General features: G+C 35.3%; 1 protein-coding gene across 5 annotated transcripts in view; it reads right to left on the minus strand.

The window, feature by feature from the left end:
- The window catches only part of LOC136041233 (transient receptor potential-gamma protein-like), a 239,030-nt gene that overhangs the window by 23,155 nt on the left and 193,949 nt on the right, over window positions 1-21,926 (minus strand). For all 5 annotated transcript variants that reach the window (XM_065725825.1, XM_065725827.1, XM_065725822.1 and 2 more), the window contains exons 12-13: window positions 17,141-17,256; window positions 8,354-8,487 (exon numbers count right to left, since the gene is read on the minus strand). In XM_065725825.1, the coding sequence (XP_065581897.1) occupies window positions 8,354-8,487; window positions 17,141-17,256 (250 nt within the window). The remainder of the gene's footprint in view (window positions 1-8,353; window positions 8,488-17,140; window positions 17,257-21,926) is intronic.

Consider the following 21,926-nt stretch of genomic DNA (forward strand, 5'->3'; position numbering starts at 1 on the left):
TTTAAGCACAATTTGAGCTCTTGAAAATGACCAAAATATTTCTAGTTTTGGGGTATAAACAAGGCTTAAAACATTGGTCTCAGTTTTTAAACATTGGTCTCAACCTTTATAACATTGGTCTTAAACTTACTGTTTCATTATAAATCAGTTTTTTTTTAAATGGGTTATGCAACAAATAAAGTATTTTGTAGCAGAATTTGCCGTGTAAAAGTTGTATAGATTCTAGTTATTTCATTGGCTACCATTCAATGTTAGGTGACATTAGCATAAGCAATGTACCTCTACTCGCCTGACACAATCTGCTGCACTAATCATTTAACAATGGACACTTAGGCATGCCCTGGCTAGTCTGATGATTTTGCCCTCCTCTATTATGCTAGAATACTTTTGTTTCATGAGTGGTTAAATGACAGTAAACATGCTAACCTTTTTTTTTGTAAATTAAATTGCAAAAGTAATATTTGCGACTGCTTCAGCTTCATCTTGATGAAAAGTTCTTGAGAATTAGTTGTATGAAGTTTGTAGTTTTAGCAGTGTAGCCTACAGTAGTGATTGTTGCCACCGACCTCGATCTATAAAATCTCACCTAAAGAGAAACAGAAAAAGGCTGAACCTGTACATGGTGCTAGTACACAGTACTGTCAAAAATTTGTCGATTCTTGGCTGACTGACCCACAACTGAAGGCGTGGCTGAAAAAAAGCTCATACCTTGGATACTGTGCAGTTTGTAATACTGACCTCAAGTTGGGAAAGAGTGGCAAGTCAGAACTAGTAAAACATGCAAAGACAAAGAAGTACCTATCAAAGTCTTATGCTGATGCATCAGCATCAGAAAATACTCTTGATCAGTTTTTGCAAGCTGAATTCACTGATCAAACAAAGCGTCTAGAGACCCGGATCTGCAGTTTTTTGGTGGAGCATGATCTAGTTATTTCAAAGGTTGAGCCTCTGGTAGATTTTTAAAAATCATTACCTTCAAAGCAGGTTGAGCCTCTGGTAGATTTTTAATCATTACCTTCAAAGCAGGTAGTTGACAACGTCCACCTCAAGAATCAAAAATCTACCAATTATACGAACAGGACTAAGTGGCTTCTATGGAGAACGTTTGACTGAAACCCTGTAGAATCGCTGCTTCTCTGTCATTATTGGAGAATCAACTGATGTATCAACCAAAAAACTTCTAGCAGTAGAAGTTATATTTTGCAATGATGAACTTTCATTTGAAATTGACATACTTGACTTAATTGAGTGCCCTGATTCTTCAGCCAAGTCTATATTTGAGGAGCTAAAGAAGTGCATAGTTGAAATACACAAACTTCCTCCTGCTAATTTCAAAGGGTTCTGTTCTGATACCACTAACTCCATGATGGGAGCTCATGAAAGTGTTTCATCCATGATCATACAAGAATTCCCATGGGTAGTGATTGTAAAGTGCTCTTGCCATATGGTCCATCTAGTTGTTTCTTACGCATATAAGAAATTACCAAAATCCATGGAAGATATCTGTCGATCCATCTATAGCCACTTTACACATACTGCTAAGAGGCATCATCCTTTTATTGAGTTCCAAAAATTATATCAAGTTGAAATGCACAGGATTCTCTAGGCTGGACAGATCAGGTGGCTTTCAGTCAAAGCTGTTGTTGACAAGATACTGGAGCAGTGGGATACTCTAAGCGCCTACTACAGAGTTCTACTAGTTGAGGATCCAACAAGGCTATACGAGGTTGTCTACACAAATCTGAACCCGTTTATGGAATGTCATTTTGAGTTTTTGCATTTGCATTGGGCCTGTTCATGGACTTCAATGTAGCTTTTCAGGCTGACTGGCCACTGTTTTATCGCCTTAAACAAGAGACTGAGTCTCTGATCAAAGAATTGTTTCTAAACTTCCTGCACAAGGACTATGTGGAATCAACTAGTGCTTTTGAAATTGCTGTGAACAATCGGAAGTTTTAACTTCCTCTTGAAAGCGTTTACTTGGGTCCAAACGGACACTACTCTCTCTCGACGTTAACGTCAGATACCGCCGTAGCTCCTGATTCAATCAAAAAAAATTCTCGAAGTTGCACAGGCGTTCTATATCAAAGCAGTAGAGCAGATACAGAAAAGGTTCCGTTTCGAAGACGCATTTACAAATATGCTGAAATAGTTGACCCAGTGTCAGCCCAATCACTTCAGCTTGCCTCTCTGCTACCTTTTGTTAGGAAGCATGGATAGGTCCCATGGGATGGAGCCAAAACCAAGCAGGAATGGAGGAGGCGGAGCCTCATCGAAATTGAAAACGCCAAAAAAATGGATGCCGCAACCTAATGGTGTTTGGTATTGGCAAAAAATTGCTACCGGAATGAATTTGTATCCTAACCTGAAACCAGCAGTGTTATTTATTTTCATCCTTCTATTTCAAATGTCAATGTCGAGAGGTTTTTCAGCGCTGTAAAAGCAATAAAAACTGACCGTCAGAATAAACCGATAACAGAAACTTCGCGGGGATTCTAAAAACAAAATATAGAATGAAAAGGGCTCAAGATAGTGTAGAATGTGAAGACGATCACTTACTTCACCACATGAGAAGGGTGAAAGCTTCAGCCACCATACGAAAAATGGTGAAGGCATATCAGAGGAAGATAATGTCTGATTACGTTTTACAAGTTACGATTGAACGATATTGAACATCTTGTACTGTAATCTACATTACAGCATTGCATTTTCTTTTCTATTTGCTTGATATTATTTGAAGCAATTTGTATTTAGTTGATGATTAAAAAGCATTTCAAACGACATGACCAGAGATTCTATCATGGTACTGATAGCTAGTATTCAATCTAAGAAGCCAAAATATGCTACCTTTCACTGGTACTGGTAAAATGAGATAGGGAGAAGCGGTTTAGGCAGTAATTAGAAAATGGGTGGTTCTTAGGGATTTTGGTGCTGAAGATGGGGATTTCTAGGGATTTTTCCAGTTCTTTATTAGGGATTTAGAAAATAAAAAAGTGGAAACACTGACGTATACCGAGACAGAGCGAAAGCGAGACGGAGAGAGAAAGAAATAGATATCTAGACAGAGAAAAAGAAAAAGAAAGAGAGGTAGGGAGAGAGAGAGATAGAGGGGGAGGGGAAGAGAGAGAGAAGGAAGGAGAGAGAAGTAACCGTTTTATACTGTTATATGATTCCAATTCCTAGGGATAGGGGAGCACAGTCTCATTTTCTACATTTTAGAAACGCTTTGTCAATTAGAAATATTTGTATTTAATGAAGACTCAAGAAGACTTCTCTTTCAAGAGAATCCTCAGAACACATACAGCCTAAGGACGCCCCATGTTGGTAATCTAAACCCAACAACACCCACTAAGTCGTCTCCCCATTACAGGCCAGTATTATTTCAATTTTTACTGATTAGCCAACAACTGACAAATACAAAACTTCGAAGTCACATCAACACAAGCTCTAAAAGGATTATTCTGAGATCAATGTACGTCTCTTTTTGTCCATAAATTGCCTAATCTTTGCGTAAGTTCACATTTCCTTCATCAGCTTATTTCACACGTGACTCTGACTGAATCGGATATTTTTCTTCTCTTGAACACATATTGTGTGGAATATTATCATGTTACCCCATCGGCTTAAAAAAAAAAATGAAATAAAATTTCTTAAAGAAAGTTCGTGGGACTTCAGTAAATAGTCGGTTTGAAAACTCTACACTTGTCTAAACTTCTCATTCTACTAAGTGGTGGTTCAGCTCGTGGGAGGAATGTGAGCGATTATGGTTGGTGAATACTGTGCATATTCAAACAGTTCGTGGTAATGAACTGTAACTAAGGAACAACCCAGCTTAATAGTAACCGAAGCTCGAAAAAACGGGATTTTGATACCAATCGATATATCAAAAGATGTGACTTATTAAGCTGATTTTAAATATAGAAGTTTCATTAAGTTTAGTCTTACCGATTAAAGGCTACAAGGATGAGAAAATTTGCCTGACAGTAGTATCCCTGTATGCAGTTTAAGCACAGCCTTATCCCCTACTCTTTTCTTCATAGTGGTTTAACATAATGAAGGAGGTTTAACGGCTATTCCATCAATACTGCCATCTTCATAACCAAAGTCATAGATAGCGTTACAGTTAACTGCAGATATAGATGGTGACATGCATTCAATTCTAACGACACATTTTTTAAGCTTCTAAGCAGCTTTTATGTTGATTTTGCGAAATTTATGTCTGATGAATGAATCGACAGTGAGACCCATGATTTCCTATAGTAAAAGGATGATGTGTTACTCAACTGAGCCAACAAGTCCTTAATGATATAATGTTCTTAGGAATAAATTCTAGGCAATCAATGTATTGTTTCTGGGACGCTGGCCAACTGGCCAACGCACCGAAAGATCATAACAAGTTGTTTGAGCAATCAATTTCTCAACTATATTTTTGGTAAGCTTTATCAGTGATCTGTTTCTGGGCACGTTTTTTGGCATCATTCCAAGAATATACATACCACGGTGATTTGAGATACAAACTGATTAGACATGTTCTATTGATGCTTAATGAAACCTTTTTCGATCTCCAAAAGTTGTAATGACCATATATGGCCAGGTATTATTTCTGAAATGTAATGGTCCTGAGCCCATTGGTTTTCCATTATCAGGGCATGTGCATGAGTTTGGATCCCAACATTCCCATCCAGGGCCCCGGATCACCCTCCAGGTCACCAGGTCCCCCTGCAGGACCCGAGTCCCCCTCAAACACTCCATTCCACCGATGATTTTTTTAATTCATATGAATTTTTCCGTATTTTAAGAAGAGGGCCTTGATTTCTACAGTTTGGTCTTAATTTTATGAACTTATCGTGATTTCTATGTATTGGTCATAAGTTTTTAGAGGTTGTCCATGATTTCTAAAGTTTGGTTTTGATTTCCATAGATTCGTCTTGATTTCTAGGGTTTGGTCTAGATTTCTAGGGTTGGTCCTGATTTTGTGAATTTGACTGGATTCCTTTGCATTTGTTATGATATATATGAATTCCCCTGAATTTCTTTGCATTGATTATGATTTTATGGTTTTTCTGGATTTCTATGGACCGTTCATGTTTTCTACAGTATTGTCTTGATGTCTCTGGTTTGGTTTGTATTTTTTTGTTTAGCACAGATTTTTAGGAAGTTATGTGGATTTCTATGCATTACTTATGATTTTTATGAGCTCTTCCAGATTTTTATGTATTGATTATGTTTTTTATGAATTCGTCGGTATTTCTATATATTGGTCAGGGTTTTTAAAGGTTGGCTTAGATTTGTACAGTTTGGTCTTGATATCTATGGTTTGGTCAGGATTTATAGGATTGCCCCTTATTTCTACAGTTTGGTCTTGGTTTTTATAAATTTTTCTGGATTTCAAGTGGATGGCCTTAATTTCTAAGGCCACTGTTTGGTCTCGATTTTTATGAAATCGTCAGGATTTCCTTGTATTGGTCATGATTTTTGAGGCTGGCTATGATTTCCATAGTTTGGTTTTGATTTCTATGGTTTGGTCTTGATTTTTATGGTTTGGTCTGGATTTCTAGGGTTGACCCTGGTTTTTATGAGTTTGACTGGATTTCTATGCGCTGGTTATGATTTCTATGAATTACCCTGCATTTCTATGCATCGGTAATAGATTTCTATGGGATTTTTCTGTATTTGTATGAACCAGTCATGATTTCTACAGTTTTGCCTTGGTGTCTTTGGCTTGGTCTGTATTTTTGGGGTTGACCCTGATTTTTAAGAATTTGGTTGGATTTCTATGTATTTGTTAAAATTTTTATAGGCTGGCCATGATTTCTACAGATTGCTCTTGATTTCTATGGTCTGGTCTTGGTTTCCATGTTTTGGTCTGGGTATCTAGGGTTGACCCTGATTTTTATGAATTCGTCTGAATTTCTATGCATTGTTTATGATTTCTATGACTTTTCCTGAATTTCTATGCACTGATTAAGATTTCGATAGGATTATTCTGGATTTCTGTGGACCGGTCATGTTTTCTACAATTTTGTCTTGATGTCTCTGGTCTGCTCTGGATTCTTAGGGTATACCCTTATTCTTGTGAATTTGAGAGGCTTTCTACACATATTTATAAACATATTTATAAAAAAAAATTTTGATTATGAATTAAAAAAAGGGAATAGTTGTGGGAAAAGTCGAAGTCATGGCCAATTGTAGAAAAAGCCAAGACAGATTGTCCAATTAAGTGGGCATCATGTCAAGGTTAATTTTACCCCTTTGATTGCCGTTGTTACTGTCTCCCATTTATGCTACACCTCTCCGCGCATGCATATCAGTACACAATGCCAAACTAGAGTCAACCTCGTTGGAGGGTCTTCCCGGGGAACACACGCTAGTTGACAATAGTTTACTTGAAAATTGTCAACTATGCTTGAAAATTTTCCTCTCATGCATGTCACTCGACAATGCTGAACTAGAGTCAAACTGTTGTAGGTTCTACCTTGCCTTTTCGGAATTATAATTGCCAAATTGACAATTATAAGTGAAAAGTTTCTCTTATTAGTGAAATGTATGTCCCTCCACAACGCCGAATTAGAGTCAACCTGTTGGAGGTTCTCGACATATTTATAAGAAAATTGGGGACGGGACAAAAAATTGGGAGATTTTGGCCTTAGAGGGGGATTTGGGGCCCTTCTTGGGGACCTGGAAATCTGAAGGGAGACTCGGGTTCCTGGGTGGGAATGTTGAAACCCGAACTCATTTGCAAGTCCTGGTAATGAAAAACCGATGTGCTTCGGTCCATTACATTACAAAAATCGTACCTGACCGGTTGTGTTTATAACAATTTTGGGATACCTACACAAGTTTTATTAACAATCAATAGAATTTATCTGTCCAGTAAGCATCTCAAATCATTGTGATATGCATTTTCTGGGAATGACACAAAAAAAATGTGCCAGGAAACAGATTGCTGATAACACTTACCAAAAATACCAATTGAGAAATCGATTGCGTAAATAGCTTGTTATGATATTGTGAGCCTCAATATTAGATCGCCAGCGTCCCAGAAGCAATACGTTGATTGCCTAGAATGTATTCCTAAGAACATAATATCATCAGCAACTTGTTGGCTCAGTCAAGTAACGTCATTCTTTTATTATAGGAAATGAGGGATGTCACGTTCAATTCATACATGAGACATAAATTTCGTGAAATCGATGTAAAAAGCTGCTTAGAATCTAAGAGAATGTGTAGTTGGAAAATTAAACAAGTCACCATCTATATCTGTTGTTAACAGTAACGCCATCTATTAGTTGGGTTGTGTGGATGGCAGCATTGGTGGAATCACCGCTAGACATTCTTCATGATCTTAAACTACTATAGAAGAAAAGAGTAGGGGATAGGGCTGCGCTCAAACTTCACACAGGAATACTACCCCTGATTTTTGAAAAAAGGGGAAACACTCCCTAAAAGTATCAGAAAATTAAGGAAAATCAGACCATCAGATTCAGTGTATCAGAAAACCCTACTTTTTATGGTTTCAACCTCCTATCTGCAAAAATGTGGAATTTTGTACTTTTTCACAGAAGACAGATCACGGATGCGTGTTTATTTGTTTAAAGCCAAAATCTTAAGCCATTAATAGAACAATGCGCAAATTTCAAATAAAAGACTATACACATCTCACATGAAGTGATCTGCTTAAATATTTTTAATGGTCTTAGCAGATTTGAAACCGAAACCTTCTCGTAAGAAGCTGTCTTAGTAATAGAAAATTTTATCTCGCCACAGATTACTGTGGCAAATGAACACAATTACTGTGGCAAATGAGCACAATTGCCAAGACACCGTTTCAACCGTCTTTACTAGCCAATTTTTACAGCGCTGTCGTTCTTACTCATATTCTTTATGTTAGGCCGCATCTTCATTGAGACTTTATCAGACATTATGCCCGTGATTTTTACTTTTTCAGGCAGCCTTAGTCTTTATTGGTACTTTTTAAGCTCAAAAAGGCAAATCCGACGCATTTAAAGTGTTGTTTTTTTTCAGAAAAGTGTGTTTTTGACGAACAAAAAGCTTTTTTTACTTGGTCAACTTCACCTAAAAAGCCATAATGAAGACAGGGTTTTATGCTTTACAGGAAGATTTTAATTGTAACTGACAAAGCAAAAATCTTTTCCACCTTCTTCCGATTCACAAAATATCTGCTCTGCGTGAAAGTTCTGTCCGCTTCATTCAATCACAAAAATATCTGCTATAATCACAAATATCAAATCAAAAGTTGAGGACCAAATACATTCAGATTACTTATTGAAAATACATAACGCTGACACGCTGATGGAGGGGGACAAATTTAAGAGTGAAAACGACGACTTACCACAAGAAAAGGCAAAGAGCACCAAAATGTATAAAAAGAAGAATTTTAAGATATCCATCACCATACGACTAAGAGAAACTTGAATTGGACCCAGATATGGATTAACAGAAAATATGTACACCAACTTCAAGGAACTGAAAAATAAAAATCACCGTTAGAATTTCATCACAGGACGGGAGACGAAAGTTTTTCAATATCAGGGATAATTGACATACGACATACGATTATTTATTACGACATAAACGATATTTATTAAAATCGACATACGATTTTAAAAAATATCGTATGTCGAAGCTACTTTGAAGGTCTTCTAATTTTCCAGGAAAATTTCCAACCAAGAAAATTTGACAACTGTCCTGTACCATTTCCTTCTAATGAGCTAAACTACAAATTTCTTTCGTGCAACAAAATAAACCGACAAATTAGCAACAAATTTAACAAACAAACAAATAAAAAACCTGAAAGGAACAAGACGAAATTTCATGTCGTGCACTATGTGATACGGAAATCATAATGGGAGAATTCAAAAATACTGTTTCCTAAAAATTCTATTTTGCAAAATATTTTTAAAAATTTGTAAATTGCAATCTTACAAATTGGCTCATACTAAGACTAACCTGTAACCTGATCCCTCGTTGCCTAAGTTATTCCAATCTGTAAATACATTCATTCAACTAGTTGCAAGCTTTGTAGTGATTGACACGTAATTGAACTTGTTGATCTAAAATTTTGCATGACTTATCAAAAATTTCACTAAGAAACTCTTTAGATTAAATTGTACTTTAGAGGTGAACTAAATACAGTTACAAAATTATAAAATTAAGTACCCTAAAACAATAGCAAATTCACTAGGAAAAGATTAGTAAACCTTACCCTAATTGCCCCTAATAACCTCTTAATACCACCTGACCTTGATTATATTAGCGTAAAGACGATCTCTTTTTTTTGGGGGGGGCGTCCCGTTTCTCCGGATATCTTTCCATATGATACTTATTCAAGTTAGCTATTGTTAATTTCTAAATTGTTTGCCAGCATCATTCAGTCATCAAATATCGGTGCGTGCGACGCTGTTGATTTGATCTAATTAGGCTTTGATATTGGGAGCTGAGAATTCGAGTGTATGACTGATTTTTTTAATTAAGTTTGTTTTAAAATTGGTAATAAAGATTAGTTTCAACCATTAATATTCATTATAGAATTATCGAAGCAAATTCATTATTGTAAACAGATAAAGCTATTTTTTTTAGCTTCATCGATTTTCTGTAAATCCCGAATAAATGATAATGTAGCTGACAGGGTGGTGAGCGAGATAAGGCATTTGAATGCTAAGCAAAAAATGTTTATGACTATAATTTCAGAGTTTAGGCAGTCCATATTTCAACAATGTTGAATTATGGCCATATTTCAACAATATTATTCAAAAATATTCCCAAAAATGAATTTTAGAAGGACCATAATACTTAGGGCGAACTGGGGAACTAAAGAAAAAAACACAAGAAAGTAAGTTTTACGAAAACTGTAGCAAAATTTTAAAATGTTTAGACTTCACAGGAGGGTGGGAAGGGCCCAAAGGTCCTCTCGTTTTGAACATGTAATATTGTATATAATGTTGCATTTTGAACTTTTTACAAAGTATTTGTTAATTCCATTGGTTTATTTTTGTGCCATTAATCTTCGAATTTTCTTTAGCTGATCACATTATTCCTTAAGCATAAGTGAGAAAGAGGATCTAAATAACTGAGCCTTTTTTTTTTTACCGGTTCTTCCATTTAATTATTTTTGTTATTTAAAATTTTGAACCGTTAAAATAACGCCAAATCTGAAAATACTAACCATGTGAAAAGAACAAAAGTTTTTTACAAGGGATTTCTTGGTTTATTTGTGGTTAAACTCAAGCATGAAACCCAAAATTACTATAATTATAGGCCATTTTTTTTAGATTAAATGTAATTTTTTCTATACTTATACTATTATTATACTTAAGTAAATGCTTAATTTACTATAAATTGCTCATTCGTTAGTTGACTAGTTTCTCGGTAAAGTCTTACAAAATAGCAGTTTGTTACACAATAAGTTGACAATTCTGTACAAGAACTGATTTGTGAATCTCTTAACTATTAGTTTAATAATAATAATTATCATATAATATGTATTATAATTGAATATTACTTAACTATATTTTATTATACGTTATCTCTTAGCTATTTGTATTGCATTCTGCATAAGTTTTCTTTCAAAACAAAACTTGGACACAACATATTAAACATAGTTCATGAAGATCACTTTAATTCTATAACATTAATCTTGTCTGCCAAGATTCCGTTTTCTTTTATCATAAACAGTTTTAGTAAAGTTCTGGGTGAAATGAAGATTCTAGGTTTAACATAAATAAATACACTGTAGAGCTGAATTTCAATAGATGGCCTTGCAGTTTCTTGTATATGCCTAAAAATCTTAGCACTGGACTAAAGGTTGCCATCTATAGCACTTTGACCTTTTTTACTTGTCTCTTGCCAGGCGCTGCTCGGCGTAGAAAGTGATTTCTGCCTCGTCCATCCGCTTCGATCCATGGCGAGTATTTGCGCTTTGCCCGGTCTAATGTTTGCCATCGTCAGGAACTCGAATAGGCTGTCAGACCAACATTTCTTCAGTTGGCCATAACCAATTGTAGCCGACCTCTTACATGACCAAATTGCAACACTTTGATGCTATAATTTTTTTTCGTTTTGTTGGACGAAATAACAAGGAGTTTGAAAAAAGGCAAACATTTTTTTTTTTTTCAAATTGCGGACCATTCTTTTGTAGCGTTAGTTTCGAAAGATCGATGCGAAGTTTGATGTAGCCAGACAAGGGTCCTAAAAAGAAAATACGTGCTTCTACTAGAAGAAGACACTCGTCATCACCCTAGGATAAAACTAATGCCACTGGAACAAAATTATGGGTACTATAAGCTGTTGATCTATGGATTTCAAGAGAATGGATTTTATGCTTGGTTTAAGCTATTGGAGATTTACAAAACACTACAGAAGTTTGTACATTGGTACACACCATTAGGCCTAGGCTAGTTTTCTGAATCCCTGGATAATAAAAGAATTTAAAGTGGTGTTGAAGTAAAGCTTCTTGGATCTCAGGCAGTCAGGAACACATAATTTCTTCTATCTTCAAAAAAATTCTGATTTTCATTTAACATTGTAGAAATTCATAATGAATTGTTGCTAAGTCATGATTCTAAGTCAAGAAAGATTATGGTTTTGATATCTATCCCTTAGAAGATTTTGTTAGTTGGAAAAACAAGTTAAAACATTCAGGACAGACTGGAGGGATGTTGACCTAACCAAAATGTGCTATCAACGTCGTACTAAAAAATTCAGTTTTCATGCATCATGAAGAGAGAAGTCTTGGTCACTGCAAGCTCCCAAGTGAGCAAAAAAGTTGTGAAACAAGAAGCAGGCAAAACCGCAGCTACTCCTTGCTCTCGTATTTTGATGTTTCTCCACAGACTGTGAAATACTTTTCTTATAATAGCCTGTACAGACTATCCTGTTTCTGGAAAAATAAAACTGAAAACTAGGAGCTGAGACTACTACTTCCGTCCCATCGTTTCGTTTTTGGGCCTGGAAGATTCGCAAGCCCTCCCCCTAAAATTTTGCCCGACACGTAAAGATGCAACAAAAAGCATATAAATAATGTTTTGTGTATTTTAGTTGTTTCTTATACCCTCCCTTAAAAAAACTCCATCTGGCTACACCCTGGAATAGCTAATTAGCTCGATCAGTTATTTTATTTTTTTGAAAAAAGGAAAATACAGACCGCTTTGCCTGCTATCGGTTCCACTTTCCGGAAAACGGATAGTTTGAATGCGCTATAGACACATAAAATGACTTAACATGACGAGTCTCATGTAAAAAAATGTTTTAACAGTTTTTAGGCATGACAACAATCTTATTACACTTAAATATGGGCTAGGCGCATGCATTTTCCCATTTAGCTTTCGATCAGCATAGGATATACTTTTTTATTCTTTTAAATTAAATAAGAATAAAAACTTGACATAAAAACAAATCAAAGAACACTTAAACGAATTGTGCGCATGTCGTGGCAAAAGCTACGGTACTTTCTTTGACTGTAGCACTGAAAATCGATGTGTAACACGAATTTAAGCTCTAGCAATTCTAGCACTCTAGCAACTGTCCATGGGACACCCCTTATTGACTATCATAAATTTGGTACTAATAATTCAAAGGATCAAGACTAGCCTTGAAGATTCAAATGGAACCAGCGACATTTTTTTCCCAAGCTTAAGAATGAATCACCATGATAAATTTAACTTTTGTTTTATGATAATATTGTGAGAATTACTTGCTTTAATTTTGTTAATTTTATGGCTTAACAAAACGACCTCCAGATAAAATATTTTAAAAGGTAATCGGTAAATGATCCATTTTAATAACCAACTGGATATATTTGCCGCAAAAATACTTTTACAAAAATCCTGTCAAAATCTTAGAATATATTTTACTTGTTAATCTTTTTGTTAGTTACTTGTTAATCTTGTTAATCTTGTTAATCTGTTTGTTATTTGATATTAGGCAACAAGGAAATTGATCTAGTGAGTAAGTCCACACGCCCAGGTAGTATTAGAACTAAAGACGGTGGAGATTTCAAAATGGGGTTCAAAGTTTGGAGTTTGATAGGATCTTTTTTCATAGTTGATGATGTTTGGATGATTATGGGATATGAGTCAGCGTACTAAGATTAGAATATGGGAAGCTAAGCTGAGTACAGTGGTCAAGTATGTTTCTGAAACAGGAGTGTTGCAAAGGGCCGAGGAAAATTTGTTAAATGTTTTCCAGAGGAAATACCTAAGAAAATCTTAAGTACTCATTTGCATGATCGTATATCCAGTAATAAAGTGTACAGAAAATATGGCTCGATCCTACTCTCTCTGACTATAAAAAATAGCCCCACTCTCTAGAGCTATGAAAAAAAAGATAAGATTGCGTTTACGGATAAAGGATCTAAGACTGCCAGAGATTGTACTCTTTAGGCCGTCCATTTTAGGCGAAACCAAAAGCATGCCGTCTCTGAATGGGATGGGAAGAGGCAGGGGCGTAGCCAAAGTATTTTTTTTTGGGGGGGGGAAGGGAAGAGGGGTTGCTATTGAAGCAGGTTCTATTCAAGCGGCAGTGAAGAAAAGTAACTATTTAACAAACACGCTACTGGTCGAATCTAAAATAATTACGCAATACATTATAAAGAATATACACAAATTAAATAGTCATAAGTATAAGTTCTGGTGCTTGGCTTTTTACTAAAATTGTCAGCAATAAGCTTCAGCAGACGAAAATAGTATAGCATAAACAAGCTTTCGGGTGGGCGGAGGTAAACCTCGTATACACTGGGCTTTTATCAGCCAAACTATCCACTAATGCTGCAGTACATACCCCCTCGATTTCCCCCAACCCCCACGCCCAGTACAGGATTCTCAATCTCATAATTGAACCAAGCTATGTTCTAATAGTCCATTTAATCATAATTTTGAATGGATTTTGACTCTGTAAAATTAAATTTATTTTACATATAGTATAAAATTAATTAACAGAAACAACGTGGAAACAGCGAGAAGTCAGCATGGTATTGTATAGAGACAGTCCTACATTTGTGGGTTAGTATGTATTCCAAAATGTAAGGAATGGGACGTTACAAGCATTTATTAGGCATTTCAATTACAAATAAGAGAATTAGAGTTTCAGTTAAATATTGCAAGTAAAGATTAAAGCAATTAGATGATTCCTGGAGCGAATCCCTCTCTACCAAATTCCATGACCAAACTGCGACCAATTTGACCCGTCTAGGTATAGTACGAATATCATTATAAAAAGCACTAAGTCTTATTTTAATTTACAAAGGTTCTTTTCTCATTCAGGAAATTAAATTCATTGCACATATACTTTCATATTCTACAATACTTGGATTTCTGTCCGATTTGCAGATCTAGAGGGTGTATTCATTTCCACTTTTGACAGTTTTAAACAAATTAATCTAATGATGAAATGATAGATTTTAGGAAGTAAAAGCACCTTAAATATTAAGGGAAAAAACTGATATGAACAAATGTGGTGAAACTGGTATCATAGGACATTTTCAATTGTGCAATTAACTACGGTCACATTTTTACTTAATGATAAGGTGTCAAAGGCAGTATATTTGGAAAAATATTAATGAGGAATATCTTACGAAGTGTAATTAGCCCCTATTTTTCTCCTTTTCCTTATGTTAAAAATGGGTATGGATTAATTTGAAAAAAAAAATTATCTGATGAAATTAAAAAAAAAACAAATTTGACACTTAAAATGAGCAGAAGTTTTAAAGCTACTTAACAAATTGCAGTTTTTTCCCGAAGTTTTTTCCCTCTGACGCAGTTAAGGAGATTTTATAAAAAAAAATCTAAAAGAAATTGGAACTTCATTAAAGGGGGTTAAGATTGAAGCCTTGAGTTGATTAAATAAAAAAAAACTGGATGTAAGGAGCGATATTAAAGCTTAAAACGAACAGAAATTACTCCTCATATGAAAGGGACTGTTCCCTCCTCAACGCCCCACTATTTACGCAAAAGTTTGACTCTTTCTCTCAACTCTACTTTTTAAAACAGTAAAAAACTTTAGCGTAAAGAGCGGGGCGTTGAGGAGGGAACAACCCCTTTCATATACGGAGTAATTTCTGTTCGTTTTAAGTTTTAATATTGCTCCTTACTTCCAGTTAAAAAAAAACTTGTTTTTTTATTAATTTTTGAACGTTTTTGAGTTAATGCATATTCTGATTTTGGCTCTCCGCACATGAATAATTAAACCAAAATTTGCATATTAATTTATTTTTATGGCTAAATGGCTTTCTCATAGTTTTGATCGGCTGATTCTGAGAAAAAAGGAGTGGGGGAGTAGGCCTAGTTACCCTCCAGTTTTTGGTTTATTTAAAAAGACAACTCGAACTTTTAATTTTTTACGAACGTCTTTATTAGTAAAAATATACGTAACTTACGAATTAACTTACGTAATGAACTTCTATATTCGTATGTTTTTATTAAGTTTATGAAGGGGTTCACTCCTCGTCAATACCTCGCTCTTTACATTAAAGCTTAAATTTTGTCCCAATTCCTTAAGAATGACCCCTGAATCACAAAGGTCGTAGGATAAGTAGTTGAAATTAATAAAATTACTTTAGCGTAAAGAGCGAGGTATAAGGAGGAGGTGAACCCCTCATATGCGTCATAATTTCTGTTCGTTTTAAGTTTTAATGCTGCTCCCCACTTTCAGTTGAAAAAACGTTTTCATATTTATTTTTTCATTGTTCTTTAAAAATCCTGAAAAATCCTGCGCCCTCTTCATGGAATTTTTCTTCTCCCATGAAATATTAATACATGAAAATCTACTTTCGCATAACCCCTTCCCCTCAACCCCTCCCCTCAATCAAAAATATCCCCCTGAAATTGTCTGTATAATTCCCAATAACCATTACTATACGTAAACACTGGTCAAAGTTTGTAACTTGCAGCCCCTCCCAAGAGGACTGTGGGGAAGTAAGTCGTCCCCAAAGACATAGTTATTAGGTTTTTCGACTATGCTGAATAAAATGGCTATCTCAGAATTTTGATCCGGTGATATTGGGAAAATAATGAGCATGAGAAGATAGGTGCCCTCCAATTTTTTTGGTCACTTAAAAAGGGCACTAGAACTTTTAATTTCCATTAGAATGAGCCCTTTCACGACATTCTAGGACCACTGGGTCGATACGATCACCCCTGGAAAAAAAAACAAATAAACACGCATCCGTGATCTGTCTTGTTGCAAAAAATGCGATGAAACTTCTACTTTATAGTTTTCTGATATGCTGAACCAGATGGTATGATTTTCGTTAATATTCTATGACTTGTAATGGGTGTTTCCCCCTATTTTCTAAAATAAAGCAAATTTTCTCAGGCTCGTAACTTGTGATATGTAAGTCTAAACTTAATGAAACTTATATATTTAAAATCAGCATTAAAATATGGTTCTTTTGATGTAACTATTATTATAAAAATTCCGTTTTTTAGAATTTCGGTTACTATTGAGCCGGGTCGCTCCTTACTATAGTTCGTCACCACGAACTGTTTGATTGAGGTGGAGTGTCTGAACCTGTTTTGTTCTCAAGTGGCTTTGTCTTTAGTATCTCAGAACCATGAGAAAGGCCTATGAAGGTATATCCCTGAGATACATTAGAAATTATTTCTTCTTTTACAGTCAGGTTGTTTGAATATTTTGATTTGGTTAAGGTTTTTATTTTGTTAGGAGTTGAATTAAAATCAAGTAGTTGAGGGCATCAAGCCCTGGCTAATTGTAGTAAAAGCCGAAACAGATTGTCCGAGTGAGTGAGAGGCAAACCTGGCACTAGCCCTTTCAATGATTCGGGTTGACTTTATTTGGGTTGAAAGTTATATTTTCCTTTAATCTGATTTATTATCTTTTCTTTTGGAAAAATTATATTTTGTATGTGTTAAGTCTAACCGCAGTTAATATTGTTGAACTTGAATTTTTCTGCGTCTTACTTAAGTTTTTTACCACAATAATACTTTGCGTCATGTTATCTAGCGCAATTCGATGGCTTACGAACGCTTGATCAGCTTAGAGTTGAAAACCTTGAATCACATAGGTTGAAGAAGATCGTAAGAAATAAATGTTAAGCCCACATAAAATTAAATAAGATCCATTGATAAAAACGGGTATGTTTGTGTTAGAAATGACAGTACAATACCTGAAAATATTTGCTGCTGCAAACAGCCCTTCAGAAAGAAGCATTGGATCCCAAGTATCCCACTGCTCACGAGGTAATAGGGCGATATTTGGATTTTTTTCAACTTCTTTTTGCACCTGAAAAAATTGACAATAAAAGAACCACTACAAACAGTCATAAAATAATTACTAAAGGTTTATTTTTTCAGAAAATATGGTAGTTGTTTCATAGTTATAGGGGTTGTAAGTGATAGTGATTAATTGTTTAGTAGTGACTCGCACCTGAAAAAATTGATAATAAAAGAACCACTGACAAAAAGCCATAAAATATTACTGAAGGTTTATTTTTCAAAAAAAAATATGGTAGTTGTTTCATAGTGATAGGGCTGTAAGTGATTGTGATAGGTTGTGTCATAGTTATTTGGACCTGAAAAAAATTGACAATAAAAGAACCAATGACAAACAGCCATATAAAAATTACTAGGTTTATTGTTTTTTTAATATGGTAGTTGTTTCATAGTGATAGGGTTGTATGTGATAGTGATAGGCTGGTTCATAGAGATTTTCACATGAAAAAAATTGACAATAAAAGAACCGCTGATAAACAATCATAAAAAAATTACTAAAGGTTTATTTTTAAGAAACAAATATGAGTTTTTTCATGAAAATATGGCGGTTTCATAAAAAAAATATGGTTGTTGCACGTGATAGTGATAGGGTGTTTCATAGAGATTTCCACCTGCAAAAATTAACAATAAAAGAACCACTGACAAACAGTCGTAAAAAAATATTACCAAAGGTTTATTTTTCAAAAAAATATGGTAGTTGTTTCATAGTGAGAGGGTTATAAGTGATAGTGATAGATTGTTTCATAGTGATTTGCACCTGAAAAACATTGTCAATAAAAGAACTACTGACAAACAGTCATAAAAAAATACTAAAGGTTTAATTAAAAAAAATATATGGTAGTTGTTTCATAGTGGTTGTAATATCGAATCTTAAGTAAAGCTAATCACAACGTAATTCTAACGTAATTTAACCATAATTAATAGGATTTTCTGCCAGCATTTAGGAGCAACAATTAACAGTCCAAATGATCTGCTGGGATTATTACAGGAAATTTATCAAGTCCACATAATGTCAAGAAATATCTTTCAGTCCCATTCGACAGTAGTAGACCTATTTATACTAACTCAGCTTTAAGTTTGCTCATCAAACACTAGCCTTAAGCTGTGTTTCATCAATCCACTTCTTGCGAATTGTACTACTAGAAAGGAGGAATTTACTCTTGTACAATATGCAAGAGCATCATCTATGACAATCGTTAATCTGGTGAACTCTCAGTCTGATTTCTTGATCTAGTCAGGAAAACTAGTGTCCTGTACTGTGAAAAGTTTTTACCTCGGATAAACAGCTAACCTTATTAAAACGACTCAGTGGCATTTTACTGTATACAGCAGGCTCAAAATCCCTATTAGAATCTTTTTTAAAGAATTAGGACTGTAATATTTAGTGATGATTTATTTTAGTGTCACAACGGGCATTCGATTTTGAGCAACAGAAATTGGCGAATATTTGAATCAAATTTAAAAAAAGAAGTTTTCTCGACTGAAAGTAAGGAGCAACATTAAAACTAACAACGAACAGAAATTATTACGTATATGAGGCGGTTGTCTCATCGTCAATACCCCGTTTTTACATTAAAGTTTCTTTTTAGTACTTTTAAAAGAGCTATTTATTCTAGTTAAACTGCCTTTGTAATTAAACGGTCATTCTTAAAGAATTGGAACAAATTGCGAACAAATTTCGAACGCTAAAGTTTGAAACTTTTTCCATTTTTTTAAGAGTGACCCCTTGATTACAAAGGCTGTCTAATTAGAATAAATAGCTCTTTTGAAAGTACTTAGAAACAAAAACTTTAGCGTTAAAAGACATTAGACAAAAAAAGATACTAAATTAAAAAAAACGAACAATTTTTTTCTCAAATGAAAGGAAAGACTGACATTAAAACTTAAAACGATCAAGAATTATGCCGTATTTTAGTGCGAAGATGAGAGAAAGAATGAAACTTCTGGCTGTCATGAGCCATCGTTTATTCTTTACTCGGTTATGGCTATGACTGCAACCATAAGAGTTTGCTTTATTGCAACAAGCGACTTTTAGAAATTTTATAATTTCGTGGTACTGAAATAGGTTTTAAAATTAATGTTAAGAAGACTAAGTCACTAAGGCTAGGAATAAGTGACGATGAAAATGTGACGTTGGGTAATGAAAAGATTAATCGGGTGGGTAGCTTCACTTACCTTTGTAATATTTTTAGTAAAGATGGTGGGAGCAGTGAGGATGTTCAAAGTAGAATAACCAAGGCTCATGGTGTTTTTCCACAAGTAAAAAAATTTGTAAGATTAGGAACATAAGTCAGCAAACCAAGATTAGAAGACTGAAACGTACAGTGAGGATAGTTGTCAAATATGGTTCTGAAGCATGGGCGCCTCGAAAAGCAGATGAAGATTTACTAGATTTTTTCCTGAGAAATTGCCTATGGATTGTTCTGGTTATCCGACTGACTGATCGTATTTCAAACAGTAGGCAGTACGAAAAGTGTGTTTCAATTCCACTTTCTAGGGCTATAATGAAAGATAGGTTGAGATGGTTAGGGAACGTTCTGCGGATGAAGAATGACGGATTGCAGAAGATTGTCCCTTTCGCCCAACCGTCTAGGGCTAAACAGAAAGCAGGTCGTCCTCGTCTGGGGAGGGAAGATGTCATAAAGAAATATTTAAAGAAAATGGGAACTTATTGGGAGGGTGTAAAGAGGGATGCTTTGAATAGATTGGGATGGAGGAGGATCGTGGGTAGCTGTGTTGGCCTCAGGCGGCCTTGTGCTGCGGTGAGTTGTTGTTAGTGGTAGTAGTAGTAGTAGTAGTAGTTGTTGTAAGTAGTAATGAATTGGAACAAAATTCGAACTTGAAAATTCGAACTAGCGTAAAGAGCGAAGTAACGACGAAGGGGCGAACCCCCTTATCTACGTAATAATTTCTGTTCGTTTTAAGTTTCAATGTTGGTTTTTATTTTCAGTTGAAAAACTTGATTTTTTTTTAAAATCTAATATGGTTCACGAGAGGTAAAGCTACTAAAATTCTTACGGTCAGTATAGTTGAGAGAATCATCACCGATACAAGGGACGTCGGATCTATCATATTTAGATTGAAACCTCCATTGCAATTGAATCATACCAAAGGCGTTAGTATAATATTGAACAAGCGAACATTTTTTTTCAACTGAAAGTAAGAAGCATCATTTAATTCAAAATAAACAGAAATTATTTCGTATATGAGCGGAGCTTCCTTCTCCTCAATCCCTTACTCTTTACACTAAAGTCTTTGAAAATTCTTTGAAAACAATTCTCATTAAAATTCAACGACCCTTGCGCTTGAGCAGTCTTTCTTAAACAAATGTGACAACAAGTAAAACTTTAAGACAAACATTGCTATGAATCCATAAGTGGAAGAAAAAATGAAGACAAATTATAATAAATGATCAATGCAAATTTAAAACGATCAAAATTACTGGGAATATGAGTAAGGCTTATACCACACTAAAACATCTAAAGGCCGGAGAGGCTTCATTCAAGAAACAGTTTCCCTTAGCCTCGGATCAACCTCCTCTATGACGACGACTAACACAAGCCCAGGGACAGAATTTTTGCGGCCGAGTGTTTTTATATCAGGTACTGGAAATTTGTAACACTTAATCAGGAAAAACACCCAGTAAAGCTTAACAGTGTCTTGAGAACCTTCGACAAGTTTTTTCTTGATGTGGCTGTAGCTCTTGAGCCCGTGCTTACTGGTTTTTGGCTTTTGTATAGTTAGACATAGTAAATTCTGGTCGTCAGATTAAAAAAAAAAAAAAAAGGAGGTAAGTGCTCACACAGCTCAAGTCCTTTGGGCAAAACAAAAAATCTCAAGTGGACTTCTAGCCAGTTAGTTAGCCTATTCTTCATACCTGTTCCACTACTTCACTGGTGACATTGACAGTTTTCTTAGTCAACGCCTCGACGAATGGCAACCGTAACCAAAACCAAATATAACTCTTCTCTACAACATTGACAGTTTTCGTAGTCTATGCCTCGAGGAATGGCACCCGTGACCAAAACCAAAGACATGTCTTATCTTGTGCTAAGGAATTCTGTTGCTAAAATACGTGTACGTGTCTACGTGGCATGACTGTATGCTGAGACATCCAGCGCTAAAGCTGGTTATTCGGCCTCCTTTTTCTTCAACCACCTTCGGTAAACAGGGGCCGGACAAAACAGCAAAAAGAGTGTGCGACTAATTATGTGTGTATGTGTGGTAATGGCTGAAGAAGCTGAAGCTGCCACCAGATGGGGATATAGCCACACTGTGAATGTCATAACCAATTAATTAACGGATTCTTTGAAGCTGTCTTCGACCAATACTGAAGCTGGTGGTTTAAAAGACGTCATACCAGCTCTGACAAATGACAAGGACCCTACATTAGAAGGGAAATTTTACAGACGTTATAAATCAGGTGCTGCACCTCCCACAGGTTCTGCAAATATCCCTGATTAATTGTTGTTTAGTCTTGGAGTATGTGCAGAATCTTTGCTACTTATTAAATTATAAAAGGGCCTTAAAACCTTGAAGAGTGGAAAGGCAGCTGGTGACGATTGTATACCTCCAGAACCATTGAAATGCGGTAAATGTTGCCAAGCTCAAATTAAGTTTGAATTTGAACTTATACCGTGTGTATAATTGTTGGAAAAAGGAGAAGTGCTAAATGTAATA

Source organism: Artemia franciscana, unplaced genomic scaffold, assembly GCF_032884065.1.
Source record: "Artemia franciscana unplaced genomic scaffold, ASM3288406v1 PGA_scaffold_1180, whole genome shotgun sequence".
NCBI classification, from domain to species: domain Eukaryota; kingdom Metazoa; phylum Arthropoda; class Branchiopoda; order Anostraca; family Artemiidae; genus Artemia; species Artemia franciscana.